The sequence below is a fragment of the Acinonyx jubatus genome, chromosome D3 (assembly GCF_027475565.1).
Source record: "Acinonyx jubatus isolate Ajub_Pintada_27869175 chromosome D3, VMU_Ajub_asm_v1.0, whole genome shotgun sequence".
Taxonomy (NCBI): Eukaryota; Metazoa; Chordata; class Mammalia; order Carnivora; family Felidae; genus Acinonyx; species Acinonyx jubatus.
In genome coordinates, this window is record NC_069392.1 from 34,038,108 (window position 1) to 34,057,545 (window position 19,438).

At 37.1% G+C, this 19,438-nt stretch overlaps 1 protein-coding gene across 5 annotated transcripts in view; it reads right to left on the reverse strand.

Annotated features, from left to right (window-relative positions):
• The window catches only part of ANKRD12 (ankyrin repeat domain 12), a 125,493-nt gene that overhangs the window by 3,421 nt on the left and 102,634 nt on the right, over positions 1 to 19,438 (reverse strand). For all 5 annotated transcript variants that reach the window (XM_027068492.2, XM_027068491.2, XM_015061608.3 and 2 more), the window contains 4 exons: positions 14,144 to 18,858; positions 6,347 to 6,445; positions 2,797 to 2,940; positions 52 to 147 (listed from right to left, as the gene is read on the reverse strand). In XM_027068492.2, coding sequence (XP_026924293.1) covers positions 52 to 147; positions 2,797 to 2,940; positions 6,347 to 6,445; positions 14,144 to 18,858 — 5,054 coding nt within the window. The remainder of the gene's footprint in view (positions 1 to 51; positions 148 to 2,796; positions 2,941 to 6,346; positions 6,446 to 14,143; positions 18,859 to 19,438) is intronic.

The window sequence follows — 19,438 nt, forward strand, 5'->3', positions numbered from 1 at the left end:
TCCATTTAAGGGGGAAGCATCCATTTAAACTGAATTTCTAAACATACGTACCTTTAATTTGTCAAATTTATCATCCACATCTTGCAACCAAGACATGAACTGTCTTGCGTTAAAGCGATCCCTCACAGAAGTTTTACTGTCATCAGACTGAAAAATAATGTAAGTAGTTAATACTACCCAATAACCCACTTTAAAACCTATATGCCATCCTATCATTCTATGGTGTGATGGAATGATGGAAACAGATTTTGAAAAAGGATAATAATATAATTTGGATACTTAAAAAGTTTGATAAAGCCTTTAGTTCCATATTGAATAGACAGATTATTACCAGAATTTCTAGGAAGCTGAGTTTAGTTGTTAAATAGAATCCTATTGCCTTGTGAGTCAAAGACGATTCTCAAAAAAGGCATCTTATATTAAGTACCACACCTATGACATTCTTATTCAAGTATACTTGATTTCACATCTTCTTTTAATGCTAATGTTTACCATATGTAGGGAGAAAGAGTGTTAAGGTGGGAGACAGGACTTTGAGGCCAACATTTTTTCCAGGACCAATATTTTGGAGCGACCATAAAGAAATTCTGGATCAACTCTTAAGAACACTAGTTTTGGAATTAAGACAGGCTGTATTCAAATGTCAGCTTTGTGTCTTACTGTGTGATCTTGAACTATTTACGTACTCTCAATTTTCTATTCTGTAAAAAGAGAAGGAGTACGTTTTTTTAAACATTTTAAAAAATGTTTACTCATTTTGAAAGTGTACATGAATGGGGGAGGGGCAGAGAGAGAGAGAGAGAGAGAGAGAGAGAGAGAGAGAGAGAGAGAGACGGAGCGGGGGGGAGGGAGGGAGGGAGAAACCCAGGCAGGTTCTGCACTGTCAGCACAGAGCCCTGACATGGGGCTCAATTCCATGAACCTCGAGATCAGGACCTGAGCTGAAATCAAGAGTTGGATGCTTAACTGACTGAGCCAACCAGGTGCCCCTCTCATCTGTCATTTTATCAGAAATGTCAACGTGTTCTGACCCTGTGGCCTTCCATCTCGATTTCCAGTTGTGCTATGGATTAGTTTTTATTTTGACATGTCTTTTGTTATTTCAATAAGTTTTGGGAGAAATAAAAAATAAACAGGTATGTTTACTCAACCATTCTGAACTAGAAATCTTAAAGACTTTCCTTGTAGCTTGATTTACATTGTCCTAAAATTAATTTCATTACTCTATAATTGCACGCAACTTTAAAAGACTGCTTCGGATTCTGTGTCTCCCTCTCTCTCTCTACCCCTAACCCGCTCGCATTCTGTCTCTGTCTCTCTCAAAAATAAATAAACGTTAAAAAAAAAAAAAAAAGACCTCAAAATAGTACATGGTCTAGTCCAGCCTTTAGTAATACATTAAACTGTTCATTTCAGTTATTAAAAATCACTCATTCTTCTGTTTAAATTCTTTAAAGCTGTATTATGTAAAGTCCCTCAGTGGCATTTCCAGTGTTTATTTCCTCAGAGTCAAATAGTTCTTTCTTAAGATCCAATTATTCTTTTTTTTCTTAATTTTTTTTTTAAGGTTTATTCATTTTTCAGAGACAGAGCGTGAGCGGGGTAGGGGCAGAGAGAGAGGGGGACACAGAATCTGAAACAAGCTCCGGTCTCTGAGCTGTCCGCACACAGCCCGACGCAGGGCCAGAACTCACGGAGGGTGAGATCATGACCTGAGCCGAAGTCAAGAAACCCAACCAAATGAGGCACCCAGGCGCCCCAAGATCCAATTAATTCTTAATAGCTTTTTCAAATATCTGAATACTTTCATTTGGATAAAAATGGTTGGTGATTTTAAGAAAGTCTGAAATCTACTGATCTAGTTCAATCTTTTTTTTTTTTTTTTTTTTTATAAAACAGATGAGAAAAAGCCCAGAGAGAACTAGGTAATTTTCTCTGGAATATACCCTGTATCATTTGTATTTCTAGACTGTCTGACCTAAAACAGCATTTCCTAGTATTTTTTATGATAATCTTTCACTGACTGTGCTTACACTCCCTATTTTCATCATTATATTCTCTCTTATGACCTATGAATTTCATTCTGGTTTGCGAGGCACAAAAATTCTGACCACTGAAATGTCTGGTTCTAATTTATATGTGGTATTAAACTTTATCCAAGACATAACTACAGTTTTCTTCACAACTATATTTATTCCAGCAATATCCAAGATCAAGACAAATAGCCTGGCCCTATTTTAGCCATCTAGAAATTTAATACGCCTGTAGTAGTTTTCCAGTTGCTTGAAGGTGTAAACATCCACTTTAGAAACAAATTACAGGGGCGCCTGGGTGGCTCAGTTGGTTGGGCGTCTGACTTCGGCTCAGGTCATGATCTTGCAGTCCGTGAGTTCGAGCCCCGCGTCGGGCTCTGTGCTGACAGCTTGGAGCCTGGAGCCTGGTACGGATTCTGTGTCTCCCTCTTTTTCTGACCTTCCCCCATTCATGCTCTGTCTCAAAAATGAATAAACGTTAAAAAAAAAAAAAAGGCTTTTTAGAAACAAATTACAAGTTATGTTCAAGGGACTATTCCAAACATGTATTGGTTTTATAAATACCTGCTTTTATAAGATAACGCTGATGTTTAGAGGATTGTGGAAAAGAGAGGATCAGGTGATCTGGAAGTGCTTTATTCTCTAAGAGGTGTTTTTCTCCTTTGAGTTTTATTGATTGCTGAATTCAAGTTTCTTTTATGGAAACAGATGACAAAAACACACTGTACTTAGGAAAATTTTAACTGTATCATTGGCACTTTACCTGAGCGTCCAGTGGGACACTGTATACTTCTGCATCCAGTAAAACAGTGCACGCGCTAAATGGCAGTGTTTGATTTGCCAATGTTCTTGCAGCTCTGTAATGAACTCGCAGAACTTCCTGTTCATTGGATACAATAAGTTTTTCCTAGTTGAACCAAGAATGGAAAAAAAACAATTCTTCAATCACTTGCTTTTCAAATAAGATAAGATCACTTAAAACGTACCACAGAACCTGAATCTCAGAGTAGTGTTTTTCTTACAGAAAGCTTGAGATTTGAGAATTCCAAGTGTTCTAAAAGTATTAAGTAAATGTTCTTTCCAAAAGTGGCAGTCTCTTCTTAAAAATTATCTTTTAAGATGTACAATGGTGGCTTTTTGTATATTCACCAAGATGTTCAACCATCACCACTAGTTTCAGAACATTTTCATCACACCCAAAAGAAACTTCATACCCATCACTAGTCGTGGCCCATTCCTCCTCTTCCCCTGGCAACCGCTACGCTACTTTTTGTTGCCTTGGACTTACCTACTCTGAACATTTCTTACAAACAGATCCATATAATATGTGGTATTTTATGAATGGCTTCTTTCATGTCACATGTTTTCAAGGTTCATCTGTGTGCAGCATCAGTACTTCATCCCTTCTTATGGCCGAATAATATTCCCATACACAAACACACCACGTTTTATTTATCTGTTCATCAGCTGATGGTCTTTTGGGTTGTTCCTACCTTCGTGCTGTCATGAATAATGCTGCCATGAACATTCATCCTCCAAGTTTTTGTTTGGATGCATAGTTTCTGTTTCTTTAGGTAATTAACAAGTGGAGCTACTAGGTCATATGGCAGTTCTATGTTTAACCTGGACAGAAACTGCCGAATTGTTCTTACAGCAGCTGTATCATTTTACATTTCCACCAGCAGTGTGTGAGGGTTCCAATTTTTCACATCCTTGCCAACACTCGTTATTATCTTTTAATTATAGCCTTTCTGATGGGTGTGAAGTGGTGTGCCGTTGTGGTAGCAGCTTGTTTTATAATGAATATTTTCACAGAAACAAACACTGTACTTTGATGCTAATTTTAAACCTCTAGCAATGACAGTGCAATCCTGCCTTCAAATGTGTTAAGTGGGATGCAAAACCTCCAATTATGTAATATGCAGAGTCACCCTATCATAAAGTTAATGAAATGATGTGGGCGATCTTCTGCATTTAGCAGACTGGGAATCCCTAGGGTGTAGCTACAGATCTCAACCCATCATGATACTGGTTTATAGAGTTGTGCCATCTGGTGGTAACGGTCTTTTTTGGCTTAAACATCAACGAGGACAACTCTGGGAACTGTGGACGGCTGGAACTTCAAAGACAGAGGTAATGAGTCCAGGAATTCTCCAGTTAGAAGATGTCTATCATTTTGTGGGTTTTGTCTGGCAGGCTAGGCTAAGAGAATACTCAGGGTGTGGCTGGTCTTGTTCCCCACCATGTTCCCCATTCTCCCTCAACTTGTCAAGAACTTTATCCTTCCCCTACTGGAGCATGCAGGCCTTATATCCACATATGTATTGCTGTACAGTTTTGCTGTATTTATAATTTAGTGAAAAGACAAAGAAACACAGTCCTATTTAATCTCTTTTAAATTCTGATGTGACAAATGATACACAAAAGAGAAGAGGTAAGTCTAATACTTAGGAGTAATTTAACTACAAGTTTAAGGTGGGACTTTAAGTGATAAAATATCCAAAAAAACAACAACAAAAACAAAAACAGATACTAAGAAAAAATAGCTGGAAGAAAAGTTTTCTAAAAAACTGGTTGCAGTTGTATAAAGATTAAGAGCAATAACCAAAAATCCCTTAACACTGTCTGGAAATATATTATTATTTTTTTTAAGTTTATTTATTTTGAGAGAGAATGAGTGGGGGGGGGTGGGCAGAGAGAAAAGGGGACAGAGGATTCGAAGTTGGCTCTGTGCTGATACAGAGAGCCCAATGTGGGGCTCGAACTCACAAACCATGAGATCATCACCTGAGCCAAAGTCAGATGCTTAACCGACTGAGTCATCCAGGTGCCCCAAGAAATAGATTATTTGAAGTCAGACTCCTTCTGCTAAAATACTTCACAGAGATATACTGTGTGAATGACAGCCTAAATAGTCCACTTAATGTTGTGTCCTTGAACTTCTGCAACACAGCTTCTCAAACAATGTCTTTGGAGCATGGGTTATGTATGTCTCAAAGTGAACATGGAACGGGAAAAATCAGATCTTTGTTTTTACCAACTGCCAACTGGCATTTTTTTCAATTATGAACATGGGTCACAAACCACAGTAATATCAGAAGTATCTGCAACTTTGCCATCCACAGAAATCACAAGGATTTTCAATTCTTAATTGTTGCAGGTATTGCCCCCAAATGGTATCACTGTTTGCTGTCACATTGGTCAGGCATTTTAAATTGCTTTCTAGTACTCTGCAATTCTAAATTGTTTGTTGGTCAACATATGAATGGATGGGAGTCATTTTTACTCTTTGTTAAAGTTTGGAAAATTGCACTGTTCAAATGAGAATTCGTAACTGTCTGTAAGGCAGCATGGCTTTTGTAGCATGGATAGATGCACAGATAAAAATATGTTATCAACTGGCTTGAAACATGCCTGGTGGTTGAAATAGCTATTGACATGTTATACGACCTAACTTCTTATTGAGAACAAACCACTCATTGACATGCACAATGTTGTAAGATCTGTATCAGTGCTTCTTTCATTTACTGTTCTGTTTGTAATGCTGTAAGTTTATTAATTTAAAAACATAATTCTGAGAAAAGGTTTATATTTACCAGATTGTTACAGAGGTCCCAGGACACAAAAAAAGTTAAAAACCTGAGCCCTAGGGAATCAATGTATGAATTAAAGAAATTGCATACTTTTGTTTGGATGAGTATATATTTACCTCTTTGAAGGATCACAGCTAATATTAAGTTCCAGAATCCTTGACCCTCCCAAAAGATTAAGAAGGTATTATATTTTTGTCAATCTAAGTGAAATGACTTTCATGATTTCTCTAAATAAGCAGCCTTTTTCATGTCATTCCATGCCCAGACTAACCACCAGAAACTAGAATATGAAAGGAGACCTATAAGGAACACTAAGCACAGCTTTGTAAGTATTCTGCACTAAAAGAGCTGGTATCAAGCAACAATTCCAAAACTTGGAAATCCAACTGTCTAACTAGGAATTCACTGCTTTAGTTCAACAAATGATAACAAGAAATTATTAAGAGATTTTTATACATCAAAAATACACTCAACATGAACCATAACATAGGGGCAGCTACCCTAAAACAGGTTTAAAAATTCTCCATCTAACTGCACAGGAACAAGACAACAAAATCAAACCATTTCCCAAAATGGTTCTAAAGAAGGAAAATCTAAGAAAATTGTGTGTGTGTGTGTTTTGTGTATGTATGTATATATATAATATAGGTCGTTATAATCTATTGTTAAAATATTTTTAATATAAATGTTATTTTTAGCATAAATGTAAACATTTCTTACCCTTTCAATACTGTGTTGCAAACGTAGTTTCATCCTTACAACTTCCTGTTGCCGAAAAAGCTCTTTAAGTGGATCTGACAGTGAAGGTGGTGGTGTAATCTAATTTTTAAAAAATATATAGTTAAAAATATTAGGTTTTGTTTACAACAATGGGCTATTCTTATAAAATTAAACTTCTTAGTGTATCACTTAATGAAAACATAAGTTTTCATGTTCTCTAAATTAGATAATACAGTAACGATTATCCAACTGGTTGTTACTTCCCAATCAATGGTCTGAAACACAGCAGAACTTACTGGTAAATTCAGATGTTTTAATTCAGAGGCAATAGCAAATTTCAAAGAGCAAATCAGAAGGACTAAGGAAGTTCCTGACTACAGAGACACATTTTAGAGCATTAATAAGTGCCAGCTCACATATGGGGGGGCGCACGCGGATGGTCACAAAAACAGAAAAACACCAAGCAAATAGTCGTAAACATTACAGCAGTCTGAGTCTCAGTATGGTAAGTCTCTTTGTTGACATGTAAAAATCAAATGCTAAAGTGCTGCGCTTTACATTTACTGAATTAAGACTTCTTAAAAAAGAAGGAATTATCTTCTGATAACTTCTTTATTTGCATGTGATAAACCCTCTTTGTCCATCCATACTCAAAAATCCTGCGGTTGGTTCATCTCTAATTTGACTATTAAAGTGGACTGCTTTCTGGTAGAAGCTGGCAGTTAAGGAAGCCAACTCCATCTACGCATGTGCTCTACTGTTATGAGACATCTGTGATCTTTTTAATATTCTCCCTCTACCCTTTGGAATATCTATATTCCTCCTCCCACCCCTGACTGGCTTCTAACTACTGTCAGCATATTGGGGCAAAGTAAGGTATCTCAGTATGTTTTGGTAGCATGTGGGAACCTAGTTGACTCTTCTGACTCTTCAGAAGGTGGGACAAACAGATTCTATGTGCTTCCTGATGTGGTGCTGAAGGAATTATATAACACCATATACAGAAAGCTCTAGACAAAGAATCAAACTTGTATCTAACTGGGACTCTATCATCAGTGAACAATTTACAGGAATTATGGGGGTCCAAAAAAAGTTAAATCCTATCACAAGGATTCACTCAGTTGAATCAATGTGGTGGAAAATTCTACAGGACAGATAACTTATTGCGGTGGATTATTTTTCATGCCTCTAACTGCAATAATACATCTGTTTGATTTCTGTGTCTTCTAACCATCTTTAAATTTAACAAGAGTAACAGTAAAGTTTAGTGCTATGGTTTTAAAGTTTTCCAAAACCATAAAGGCCTCCTTTATATCACCGAGAGGAAGAGTATCTACTCCTTTGAGCCTGGGGTGTCAGAGAAAGCTTCTTGGAGAGGCTTAATGCCTGAGGCTGCATCTTAAAGGAAGAGCCAGAATCAAGAGTTAAGAGAAAGGAGTTGTGGGGGGAAAAAAGAAGAGAAAGAAGAGGGGAGGGTAATTCCCAGAAGAAAAGATAGCAGAATCAAGTTCATGAAACAAAGAGATAGTAGGGTGTCAGGAGCCAACTACAAGTTGAATTCCTGGGATATCAACTTTGAGGGAAGGAATGGTGGGACATGAGGATCAGCAGGGGCAAAGTCATTACCGTTCTGTAAACCAGCTTTGTTTTTTTTTTTTTTTTTAACCAGCTATTCTTAAAGTGTGTTCCACAGAACACGGAGCCCACAAACATGACTTGTGAGAAATGGTTCTAAGAACAAGTGGGTTTGAGAAACATTGTACATATGTACTCACTCAGGTGTCTCACAATCAAGTTAAATTTAATGGTTCTGAGAAGTTCAGAAATGAAGAAACCTATTTATTTTTAGATTAATGGTGCTTCATTTCCCAAACTTATTTTTTTAAATTTTTTTTATTAAAAAATTTTTTTTAATGTTTATTTTTTGAGAGAGAGGTTGACAGAGTGTGAGCAGGGAAGGGGCAGAAAGAGAGGAAGACCCAGAATCTGAAGCAGGCTCCAGGCTCTGAACTGTCAGCACAGAGCATGACGCGGGGCTGGAACCCATGAACCGTGAGATCATGACCTGAGCTGAAGTCGGGCACTCAATCGACTGAACAACCCAGGTGCCCCATTTCCCAAACTTATTTGACCATGAGCTCTCCCTACCTTGCCCCAGCCTGCCCCCCCCCCCCGCCATATATTTAATTAACATGCTGTGGAACAGACAGTATGTATAACACTATAAATTTTGTATGTGGTGGGGAATCATTGAAAGATCTTACAGCTCACTGCTGTGTCTGCAGAATAGATATTAGGAGGACAAGAAATTAAGAAAGCAAATCACTGTGACACTGGTGTGAGAAGGAGGGAGTGGAAGGGATGGGGTCTAAAAATAATGATTAAGGATAAGAGAGGGAGCAGCTAATGACCACTTGTGGGTCCTCCAGCATGAGGGGGCCAGATAGCTGGTAGGAGATACCCCAGGAGGAGAAAAGAGGAAAGAGAAATAAGGGTTTTGGATAAATTCAGTGCTGACATGTTAAGTTTGTGGAGCTCACGGACATCCAAGTGGAGCTAGCCAGTTAGCAAAAAAGAAGCTGAGGAGAGAGGTTTGGGCAGAACACATAAATTTGGAAATTTCCAACATCTAGCAACGTACAGAGAAATGGTAAAATCACCAAAGGATATACGGAGACTTTCTGAGGAAACTTTCCTTTTGCTGTTTCCCTCATCTATCTTTAAGTAAATCATGCTTGGGGATTTTGTCTTTTAAGATCTGTGAGTCCCAGGAGTCTCTAGAATAAAAAAATCTCTTGATAGCTTCCCAGGGATGCTCTTCATGCCCCTGCTGTAGGGACTCTGTGTCGGTACTAGTGACCACAGTGGATACCATGATGTGACAAGTCTTTTTCTTTTATTCTCGCCCTGTTCATTTGCCTTTTGGGAACCTGACCTAAGGTTTCACTTTTCTTCGTTTCATTTCCTCTGGAGAAACAGCAGCATTCCGGTTAGATTATGAGAAAAATACCTGATAGAAGAACAAACACTTAAAGTGACTTTGGAGATGTTTCACTACATTTCTAACAGGTTCTATAAACAGATCACATAAATGTAGAGATTAATTCAATAAGATGGCAATTAGCTGACAGAGGAAACAAATGGATAAAATCATATTGGAAGGTACTAAAAATAATGTATGTAAAAGTGATCTTTGTTATTCTGGGATTTACTTTTTAGGACTAAGTTTTGAACAAACGAGTTTCAGTCCAATAAACTCAAAAGTAGCTTTTTATGAACAAGAGGTAGGGGGTTTGCATATTAACTCTAGTAAATATGAACCTTAAAGTTATTTTGAGATGGATAAAATAATGGTAACCTCTTAAATCTGTATACTGTTTTAAAATTTTTAATGGGTTATGGCATATACTATTTCAACCTGCTTTGAGGTAGGGTAGGTATTATTGTTTTACAGATGTGAAAACTAAGAATCAGAGAAGTGAAGGAATTATTCAAGATCACACAGCTGGTTTGTAGCAAAACCCAGACAAACTTAATGTACAGTACTTAGAAATCTCCTGCTCTTTCTACTATACTGTGCTGTGTTTCTTTAATAACTCTCATTAAAAACAAACAAAAATTACCTACTACACTCAGAAAAAATTTTCAGCTCTATTTATAGTACTTTTTGAAACATTTGCTATAACTAAATTTTGATTTAATCAAAGCTGTATCCCCAGTACTGCTACAAGAGAAACTTGTATTACATCATCTTTGAAGGAGTAAGAAAAGGTGATCATAATCAAATGCACACATAATATATATACAAATATACATGCATATCTCTCAACAGGCAGCACTGAAAAGGCACCCTGACATGGATTAGAACTGTTTTTCGTGAAACAGTTTGTACAAAGTTTAATTTAAATAGGTTCTTTATGTTTTTACCTGTATTTCAAGCCTATGATACAACATACTTCAGTTAAAATTTTTTACTCTTTAAGAGGAAACCAAGGAAACAAAATGATTAGCTTTATATTGAGTTATTAACAAATTATTTTATTGAGAAAATTTGAAAGAGTGACAAATTTACAATTCTATTTTTTTAAATCTACTATTACTGCTTATTAGTAGTAGAGTAATATAAAAATCTCTTGTCTTTCAAGATTTAAAGAGCACTAGCATCAGGTAAATTCTATGGATGTGGGACTAAAGAACCACCTTGTCTCTAACTTTTTGTTCTTCTCTGAACTGGGCTTTGAAAAGCCATGCAAAGGCATGATGTGAAACAGTATAAAATAGCCTGGGGAAGCATCATGTACAGTAGGGTATAACTACCTAGAAAAGCCTAGAAAGGTATGGGAAGACCTGTAGACAATGATGGGGACTTTGGTTTACAGAACATTAAGAGTCTCTAAAGATGTTTATAGCCAGGTAGTCACATAATCAGATCTGAGTTATATATAAGGTACCTAGACAGTAAGAAAGCTAGATGGACAGAAGAGATTAGACTAGAATCCATGACAACTCTTCAGAATGCCTGTTTTGTTGATTTCTTTTTATTTCTTTAAAAAAAATTTTTTTTTATTTACTTTTGAGAGAGACAGAGCATGAGCAGCAGAGGGGCAGAGAGAGAGGGAGACACAGAATCCGAGGCGGGCTCCAGGCTCCAGCTGTCAGCACAGAGCCCAATGCAGGGCTCGAACCCACGAATGGTGAGATTGTGACCTGAGCTGAAGTTGGATGTTCAACTGACTGAGCCACCCAGGCGCCCTTATGTTTTTTATTTTCAGAGAGAGAGAGAGAGAGAGAGCACGCGCGAGTGGGGGAGAGGATCAAATGGGAGACAGAAAAGTAAGCAGGCTCCATGATGGAGCCCAATGGGGGGCCTGATCCCACAACTCAGGGATCATGACCTGAGCTGAAATCAAGTCAGATGCTCAACCGACTGAGCCACCCAGGTGCCCATTTTGATTTCTGAGATCTAGTTAGCACAATGCTTAGCATTTGGTTATGAATTACTTGATTATGTAATATTCTGAATATTTAATTATGCAATATTCACGTATGTGAGTGAACAGTGTACGGAGCTAATGTGGTCCTTACACAGCAGCAGTAAGAAACAGAAGGGGAAAGGAAGTAAGATGAATCAACATGACTTAGTGATTGACGTGAAGGTTGAATTTTGGGTTGCCAGTCTGGGAAATGAGAGAGCAGGTAACGATAATAAGTAAATCAGAGAGGACAAAAAGAGCACTTCTGTGGTAAGATAAATGGGCTTAGTGTGGGACCTAATGATTTCATGGATATTGTGGTACAGTCAGGTGATGTTCACAAGCAGCTAGAAACACAGTTATGGACACCACTATGTATTCACAGCTGAAGATAAATTTGGGATTCATTCTACAAGATAAATAGTGTCCTAGCCCTTAATCAGATTACAGGCAGACATGTAAACAGTTAACTATGATATCATGTGGGAGGTATGAGAAAGATAAAAACAATTCTGCTTTGACAAGATTTTGCACAGAGGTGACAACACGGCCGGAACAAAGGCACGGAAGAGGATAGAAAAGGAGGCCTGGCGAGAACAATTATTTCAGGTAGAAGGAACAGTACTAAGCAGAAGTAATGAACAAGAGATTTCCATTCAAGAGTGAATTAAATATGGCTGAATTATTGGGTGAGTTTGGAAGCAGTGAGAAAATGGAGCTGGAGGGGTAGACTGGGGTCAGATTACAAAATGAATAAGGTTATGCCATGACTATATGTGCATTTTAAGCTGTAGGCAATGGGAAGCCAGCTAATCACAGCTAAGATATTTAAGTAGGGAAACAGTTTTTTATTGTTGTTGTTGCTGTTTTTAAGTTTTACTTATTTAGGTCATCTTTACACCCAACGTAGGGCTCAAACTCAGGACCCTGATATCAAGAGTCGCATGCTCTTCCAACTGGGCCAGCCAGGCACCCCTTTATTGTTTTTAAAAGGATACAAGTTTAACAACAAAAGAGAATGCTTCTGCAGAAAGAGAGTAGGGGAAAAAAAGAAGTGAAAGAGTGGCTGTAATGTTCTAAGTGAGAGATAATGATGAGGGCCCTAAAACAAGGCAGTGGTAGAGGAGACAGATTCTAGAGAGAGTTCTAAAGTAGAATGGTTAGAATTTGGTAATTGATAGGATACTACTCTGGTGTCCTCACTAATAAAAAAAAAAAAAGTGGTTTCTGAGCACGTGAGAGAGAAATCATTTCTTTTGGTCTGGGGGAGTCTGAGTTTGGAACAGATGCTTGGCACACAGTTAGACTCCTCTTTCAGGAATGAGGCACTCAGCCTCCAGGTCCTAGGAATATAGGAGGCTGGCAGCTCTCACTGGAGTTCCTCTCTAGGAACTGACAGCAGGAAAACTGGAAGGGAAGACAGTTGGCATGTGCTAGGCCTTGTGCCCTCGCTGGGTGCGAGCTACCTGTCAGAAGGGCCACCCCATTCCAGACCTTCTGTGGGCTCAGCTGAAATGAGCGCTGCAGCTACATTTCAGTTCAACTTCTCACTCTGCTGAATTCTGGTTCCTTCACACATGTACTCACATTTTTCCTGGCAGCACTCACCAATAAGCCTCTTGGGCATAGTTTAGGGTCTGCTTCCTGTGGAACTGAACCTATGACAGGTATGCTGCCTGGAGGCACCTACATCTGATTCTGGAGGTCAACAGAGAGAACATGACTAGGTAAGAATTTGGGGGCTAACTGGCACATGGAAGACTGCTGAAAACAATAGGAATAGGTAAGACCATAATGACAAAAAGTTGACTGAAGAATTGATTCCTAGAGAACTCTGATGCTTAAGGGTGGGTAGAAAAGTCATTAAAGGAGAGCATAAAAGATTGAAGCAAGGGAACCAGAAGAGAGCACCGTCATAAAAACAAGCAGAGGAAAATCTCATGAACAAGATGGTCACAATGTCAAATGTGACCAAGATCAAGTAGAAAGAAAAACAGGCCAACAAATCTGGCATTATAAGCTCACTGGTGATCTGTGACAGTACAGAAGGTTTAAGAGATGAACAGGAAGTGATACAGAGAAAGTATCAGCTGGTGAAAGAGAGAGGGACAGCTTGACAAACTGGCATAGTTATGGGATAACTTTCTTTTCTTCAACATGAAGGAGATCCAAATATGTTTGGAGTGGGCGGATAAAGGCCAGTGGAGAGAGGTAATTAACGCACCAGTAAATAGTGTCTTAACAGAGGAAAGTTCCAGAGAGGCCTGAAGAGAATGGGATCAAAAGCACATGGAAATGAATTACTCTTCAAAGACAGAGAAGCATACCTCCTTTGGGACAAAAGAAAAAGCAGGTAAGGAAAAAGAAAATACCGTAGACCAGTGCTGATCACGAAGGTAGTCAACAGCTACACATGGCTATTGAACACTTACTGAAATGTTAGCCCCATTTAGGTTGAACTGAGATGTACTAGAAGTACAGCAGATTTCAAATACCTAGTACAAAAAAAATACAGAATGTCTTGTTCATTAATAATTTTTCTACATTATATATTTTTGTTTGTTTTAAGGATTTATTTAAGTAATCTCTATACCCAACGTGGGGCTCAAACTCAACTGGCTCCACCAGGTGAGCCAGCCAGATGCTGATATATTTTGAAATAGTATTCTGAATATACTAGGTTAAATAAAATGTTAAAATTAATTTTACCTGTTTCTTTTTCCCTTCTAAAATGTGGCTACTAGAAAAATTAAAACTACAGAAGTGACTTGCATTATATTTCTATTGACAGCATTGAAGATGCATATTTAGTGATGTTACTTACTGTGGGAATGCAAATCTTGCTTAAGGGGTTTCCATCCAGGAGGTATGAGCCATTAAATGTCACATATTCATCATAATACTGAGGTGCTTGAGGAATAACACTACACAACAATTTGCGCTTTTCTTCAATTTTTTTCCTTATATGCAAGTATTCGAAATATGGATTTGCTCGCTCTGAACTGTATGGCTGAATCTCATCTAGTTTCAGAGAATCTACGATGGCTGCCAGAGACTGCTGAGTTTTCTCTTTTGCTTGTAGTAAAGAGGGACTCACTTGCACAGGCTGAGGTACACGGGATACTTTCCTTTTCCGTGGGTGGTGAATTTGAGGATCATCTTCTTCAGTTAATCTTATTCTTCCTCTAGGAGATGAAGAGTCGCTGTCTTTTTCTGATAGTAGTGTACAGCTAGCAAGAATCTGTTTGCTTTGATTTGCCACTGTATTCGCTTTGTTTCTAGTTATCCTTTGAGGGATTTGGTTTTCGGTCTTATCATCTTCAGCATTTTCTTCTAATTCTACTTTACCTAATTGACCATATTTATGCATCTCTGGTTGAGCTGACTGTTGCAAATGGTTTTCCAGACTTGATAAAGTGCTTTGTTGTGATTCTTCATCTTCAATGGAAAGCAAACACTTTTCACCTTCAGGACAATGTTTTGGATTATCTTGTTCATTTAGGTTCCCTTTTGGGATCGCGGCACTCATTTCACACAAATCAGAATCACATTTATCATTCAAATGAGTTAAGACCAAACTCTCCAGTTTGTTTTCTTTCTCATGAGAAATAACCTGAATATCAGAAGTGCTACTCTCAACCTCATGGCCACTGGAAGACTTATACATGAATTTGCCAAACGCATAATGTGTATTTAGCTGGGAAGAGGCATCGTTTCCACTAAAGTCTTTTTCTGATGGTAATACAGGTAAAGTATTAGCCTTTTCAAAATTTGGTGCTGCTTCTTGAACACTGCTTTCCGAGTACAATGGGACAAAGGCATCTGTCTTTTGAACATCTGTTAAGACAAAAGTATTCTCTACCTCTTTTGTAGATTCATTGTCAGTATCTAAAACAGAATTGATAATTTGAACTGCGTTTTTCTGTTGCAAAATACTCGGCTCTTGATTGGCAACATATGACATAGACATATGTTTAGAAATAGATTCAGCATCTGAAAGTGATTGGCTATGGAAAGAGCAAGGTTGTTGTGAAGGCAGAAAGGACGCTGGATCCTGAGCACAAGAGTTTCCTGGCAGTTCAGTCTGGTGCAGGGATAAAAAATCAGTGTTCTGTTCTTTCAGTATTTTGTTGTCAGAATTACAAAAGCCTTGAACAGAAGAATCTTGATCAGGTGTACCAGAATTTGGGCAGATAAAGTCACTGGTGCTTAAGGATTCCAGTCTACTATCAACAGGTACCTCCCATGATTTATTTTGGATCACACCAACCTGATTAGATGGCTCTAAATGCACAGGACTGTCCATTAAAGTGCCCACTGGAACAGTACTCTTGATAACATTTATATCAGCTGAAATATATTTGCTGCTTACAGATCTAGTTGGAGACGCTGCAAAACTGGAATGTATGTTAGACATATTTGAAAGTTCTCTTTCAGGCACATTTAAGGACACCTCAGGTTTGGGAGAAGGACAAATATCTCTTGGCACAGCTAAGCCACCTTGATTGTTTTCTTCTGATACTGTTTGGAATTGTTTTGTATGTTCACAAATGACTGATGGCATGCTACACCTTCGAACTTCTACAGCTGGTCTCCCCTCATTTATCACTAGTTTGACATCTTCTACAGAAGATGATCGGAGATGGGATGTTGGAAGTCTGCTTGTAAATGGTGGCTTAATCCGCTCTGGCAGTTCAGCCAAGCTATCTAATTCCCTTTCATGAAGGGCAGGAGATTTGGCAATTGGCAAAAAAGGTGACTGGGAAAAGGACATTTGGGAATCAGAACCCTCCAACATAAAGTCAGAGTCATACTCAATTGGAGGCCTGGGGGTTGTCACTGTAGTATGGCAGGAATCTTCTGAGCTAGCAACCGAAATCATGGATACAGATCTAGAGCTGAGACCTGGTTTTTCACTTTCTGATCTAGGAGATCTGTTTAAGATATTATCTGAAACAAAAGATGACTTCCCTAAATTCATGATATTTTTGGCATCAACAGATTGTGATCTGTTACTTACAGCATCTTTAGACTGTTTCTCCTTGGTATAAGCATCAGTCAACTCTGAACTCTTTGACCTAGTAAGTTCTTTATTTTTAGACTCAGGTAGTACATGCTTTGTTTTTTCTTTATCTTTTACTTTAAGTTCTAAACAATTCCGATTTCTCAACCGCTCCTTTTCTTTCTGCTTAATTTTTTCCTTATGTTTTTTGTGCCACTGCTCTATTTCTAGGTCTTTAAGGCTTAGCATTCGTTCAAAACTTGTCTGCATTAAATCATCATTCACTAACCTCTTTTCTTTAGGTCGAGTATCTTTTGATGCTGGTGATGACTTAAGTTTAGGTTTATCTGCTTCGGATTTTAGTTTGAATAAACTATTTAGTTGAATTTTATCTTTGTGCTTATCTCGTTCTTTGTATCTGTCTATATCTTTGTCTTTTTTATCTTTTTCTTTTCCATCAGGGGTTTTCAAAGGCTCATCTTTTGTTTTTTCTTTAAGGGATAAAGTTTTCTCATGTTGTGCTTTACTACTGTCTGCCATACTTGACTTCTTCTCTTCCTGGAAGTGTTTGGAGTTAGTTGTATTTACACTTTCTTTATCTCTAGATTTTTCCTTTTTATCTACCTCCCTGTCTTTTTCTTTATTTTTGCTTTTTTCTGATTTAGTATAGTCACTGTTGTCTGATTGTTTGTTTTTTTTTTCCATCAAGTGCTTTTCTTTGCTTTCTGCTAGATGCCTCTCTTTTTCAGGTTTTTCTTTGTCATGTTTTCTGTCCATCTTTTCTCTACTTTTCTCTCTATCGTCAGCTTTTTTAATAGTGGTAATATTTTTCATCTTTTCACCTTCTTTATGGCATTTCTCTATGTGATGTGAATACAGCTTGTCTTTTTCTTTTATTCTGTCAACACAGTCACTAAGATCTAATTTATCTTTCTCTGACTTATGCTCATGCTTGATCTTCTTCTCTTTTTCAGAATTTTTTCTTTCAACATCCTTTTCTTTAGTTTGAAACCGCTTTTCTGATTTTTCCCTTTCTTTTACATGCTTTTCTTGTTTTTCAATCTCTATTTCCTTTTCCATTGAATGTAACCCTATAGATTCTTCACTGGCATTTGTTCCTAAAGAACCGAATTCTGTTTCTTTATCTATGGGTACAGTCTCTCTTTCTTCTTTTAAGTCTTTTATTTTTTCCTCCCTAAAAGATTTTTCATTTTCCTTTTTAATCTTCTCTCGTTCTTCTTTAAAATTCCTCTCTTTTGAAACATGCTTTTCCTTGGTTGATTTATCATCTTTTATGTTTTTTTCCAACTTTGATTTTTTTTCCAATGTTAGGGACTCATGTTCCATATTTAAAAACAGATCTTCAGTTTCATCACTTTTAAAAAAATTCTCTTTCCAAAATTCTCTATCAAATTCTACACTCCGCTGCAGCTCTTTAGCACTATCTCTATTTTTGTATTTTTCCTTTTCACTTTCAATTTCTTTTTTATGCTTTTCTTTTTCCCTTTCTTTGTGTTTCAATTTATGCTTTTTTAATGTTTTACCCTCTTTATCCATTTTTTTCAGTGTGCAGTCTGAATTTTCAAATGTTGGACTATGATCTTCATCTTTTACTTTGGCATTTGACTTTTCACCAAATTCTAAGTGGAAATCTTTCTGATGTTTATTTTTTTCCTTATGCTTACAAGATTTTACACTTGAACTTTCTGGCAAGAATTCAGATTCTGTGTTATCATACCGGATAAGATCAGGCTGTAATGACATTTCAGAACTTCCTGGTGATAAACATGTTTTAGTATGTTCTTGTTTTAGTGGTGTTGACTGCTTTTCACTTAGTCCACAAGAATGTTTAGGAGATTTACCAGTGGAAATATGAAATAAATGTAACGAAGTATCATCTTTTGGGCTAAAAGATTTCCTAAAATTCCCCTCTTCTCTGGTCTTTTCTGAACAATCGAGTGCAGTATTAACTGTCAAGTTTGTTACTCTGGTATTTTCTTTTCCCTCTTTTTCTTGCTTCAGCTCTTGGTTCTCTTTATTTTTGTTCTGATTCTTTAATTTTCTTTTAACTTTGCCTTTCTGTTTGTGTTCATTTGAAACTCCATATTCCTTTTTGGTTTGTGTATCAGAATTTGATGTTTCAGGGACAGAAGATGGAGCAGAAACCTTTTTATTCTGAAGAATTTCTTCATCTGAACTTTCAGAACTTGAATACAAAACTCTAGATGGCTTTTGTTTTTTACTTTTAAATGATTTAGGATAGAAAGCTTTCTCCTGTTTTGCAAATAAGCTATTCTTTTCTACTTCACCTTCATTCTCTTTCCGTAGCTCTTTTCTAAGAATATGCCTGTCATCAATCATTTTATTTATTTCTTCATCATCATCATCTTTGAACTCATATTCATCGAGAGCAGATGGAAGAGGTGCTTTGCTGGGAATTATCTGTTTACTTTCACAGATGAGAGAGTCTTTCTCTGTCTCAGAGTCAATGTTTTCATCAACACTGGAAGGATTTACAGACTGAGCCTCTTCAGAATCTAGAATAAGAAAAGAAAATCTATTGTTGGTCAAGAGACAATTGTCAGAAAAATAAAGCTGTGAGAAAAATATAGCATATATAGTAACTATTTCAATTCAGAAAGAAATTTCAGAATATGAGAATGATGCAATAAAAATAGGTAATAACTCTGCTACAGTACTGTGGAAAACCTTTATAGATAATATGCTTCATAATGAGATCTCCTGATTCTTTTAAAAGCAAACAATACGATTAACTCACAATTCATATATCAAAGGTACATAATATAAAAATGTGTAATACAAAGCAGAGTTTTATAATCCAGGGGACTGAATTCAGAGGAAACATTGGCTACTAATGTTATGTAAAATTTTAATATGTGTACTTTTTTTTTTTCAGAAAAAGAATATCTAAGTAAGATTCTCTGATGCAAAAAAGATTAAGAACCACTAACTTAAAGGGTTTAGTTAAGTAAATATCACACCGTTTTATGTTTCAGAATTTTTATGAGTAAAGTCATAAGGGATCAAGTGATTTTCATAAAGTATAGTAACCTAAAGATGAATGGTTTTGTCTATACAAGATACATGACTATCTGG